The sequence below is a fragment of the Neodiprion fabricii genome, chromosome 7 (assembly GCF_021155785.1).
Source record: "Neodiprion fabricii isolate iyNeoFabr1 chromosome 7, iyNeoFabr1.1, whole genome shotgun sequence".
Classification (NCBI taxonomy): domain Eukaryota; kingdom Metazoa; phylum Arthropoda; class Insecta; order Hymenoptera; family Diprionidae; genus Neodiprion; species Neodiprion fabricii.
The window spans coordinates 10,048,631-10,049,936 of NC_060245.1; the positions used below are offsets into that span (position 1 = coordinate 10,048,631).

Below are 1,306 nucleotides of genomic sequence, written 5' to 3' on the forward strand. Positions count from 1 at the left end.
TCGACACCAGGCTCTGGTGTTCTGCCTGTTCGGTTTCCCGACAAGTATCACCGTACTTTCATCTGAGAAGCAAATGCGACTCAACAAGCCCTCGTCTGCGTTCAGACGTTCCATCAACTCTTGGCTGAAGCGAAGACGACTATCGTTATCACCAGCCAAGAGTTCTTGATGGACTTGAAACTTGTACGATCTGTACTTAGCTTCACGCAATACTCTTCTGACCGACGCGTTAGATATTTCCACGTCCTGGGCGATGCGGCTGATAGGCTTGAATGGATCCTCTTCGACGGTCAAGCAGATGTCCAGCTTAGTATCCCAGCTCAGCTGACGGTTTGGTTGAGAGATTTTCCTGGTTCTCTCATCGACACTACCGGATTGTTCGAATTTTAAAACCAGATTCCTGATGGTCGGTAACGAAGGTGTTGGTCGATCCGGGTGTGTGACGGCGAAACGGGCCTGATTTTCCCGGTAAGACAGGCCCTGGTAATGAAATTTCACTAATTCCACCTTTTCCTGCACAGAAAACTTGTAATTAGGCATTTTTTTATCTAATGAACACGATGAAAAAATTCACAAAAAGATCGAGGTAGTTGCCAGACACGTGGTTAAAGTTGCGCGATCTTTTTGCAAAGTGGTCAATTTACGCGGGCGGGGTTGTTTATATTCGCGGGTGGGAAAGTTACGAAACTCTGGAGAAAGATGATTGTATTGGCTGATACCAGTCGCGATCGTTGCCCTCATCCAATCAAATTCTGGTATCACCAGAATCGTGGTTTTCGCGCCCTCCCAGTGTCGCCGGTATGCACAGAATTAGGATACGAACTATCTGGTTAAATACCACGTGGTGATCTGTCTCTGAGTTTCAATTCTAGAAATCGATGTCCCTCTTCATCATTACGTAGGAAAACAAGGAAATAGTTTCGCGATGTGATCGGCGATGTTTATTCACCTCGTATTCAGCGGTTCAGGTGAACGAATTTCAGTAACCTCGCGATTATACCGTGATATTCGCGATCATATTGTGAATTTGCTAATCGAAGAATTTTGTTGATTTCGAAAAAATATGGACTATGAAAAAACTCTACAATACAAATTCAATAAATGGTATTCACAAAAGCAATACGTCAAACGATATCTAACGATCAGTAATTTGTGATTGTAATTTTCGAGCATTAAGCCAGGTGATGTCTGGTGGCAATGCGTCTCATTAACGTTTTATGTTTTGTGAATTTTATTGGAAATTAGTTGTATTCAAAAATACCAAAAGATCCTGTTTGATAATAATAGCTTCTAATATTTTCAGGTA

At 42.4% G+C, this 1,306-nt stretch overlaps 1 protein-coding gene across 1 annotated transcript in view; it reads right to left on the reverse strand.

Moving 5' to 3' along the window:
• LOC124186678 overlaps nucleotides 1–540 on the reverse strand; it is a 1,218-nt gene extending 678 nt beyond the window's left edge. Inside the window, exon 1 of the mRNA XM_046578561.1 lies at nucleotides 1–540. This exon is cut by the window's left edge and continues 186 nt beyond it. Coding sequence (XP_046434517.1) covers nucleotides 1–540 — 540 coding nt within the window.
• Between the last annotated feature and the right edge of the window lie 766 nt (nucleotides 541–1,306).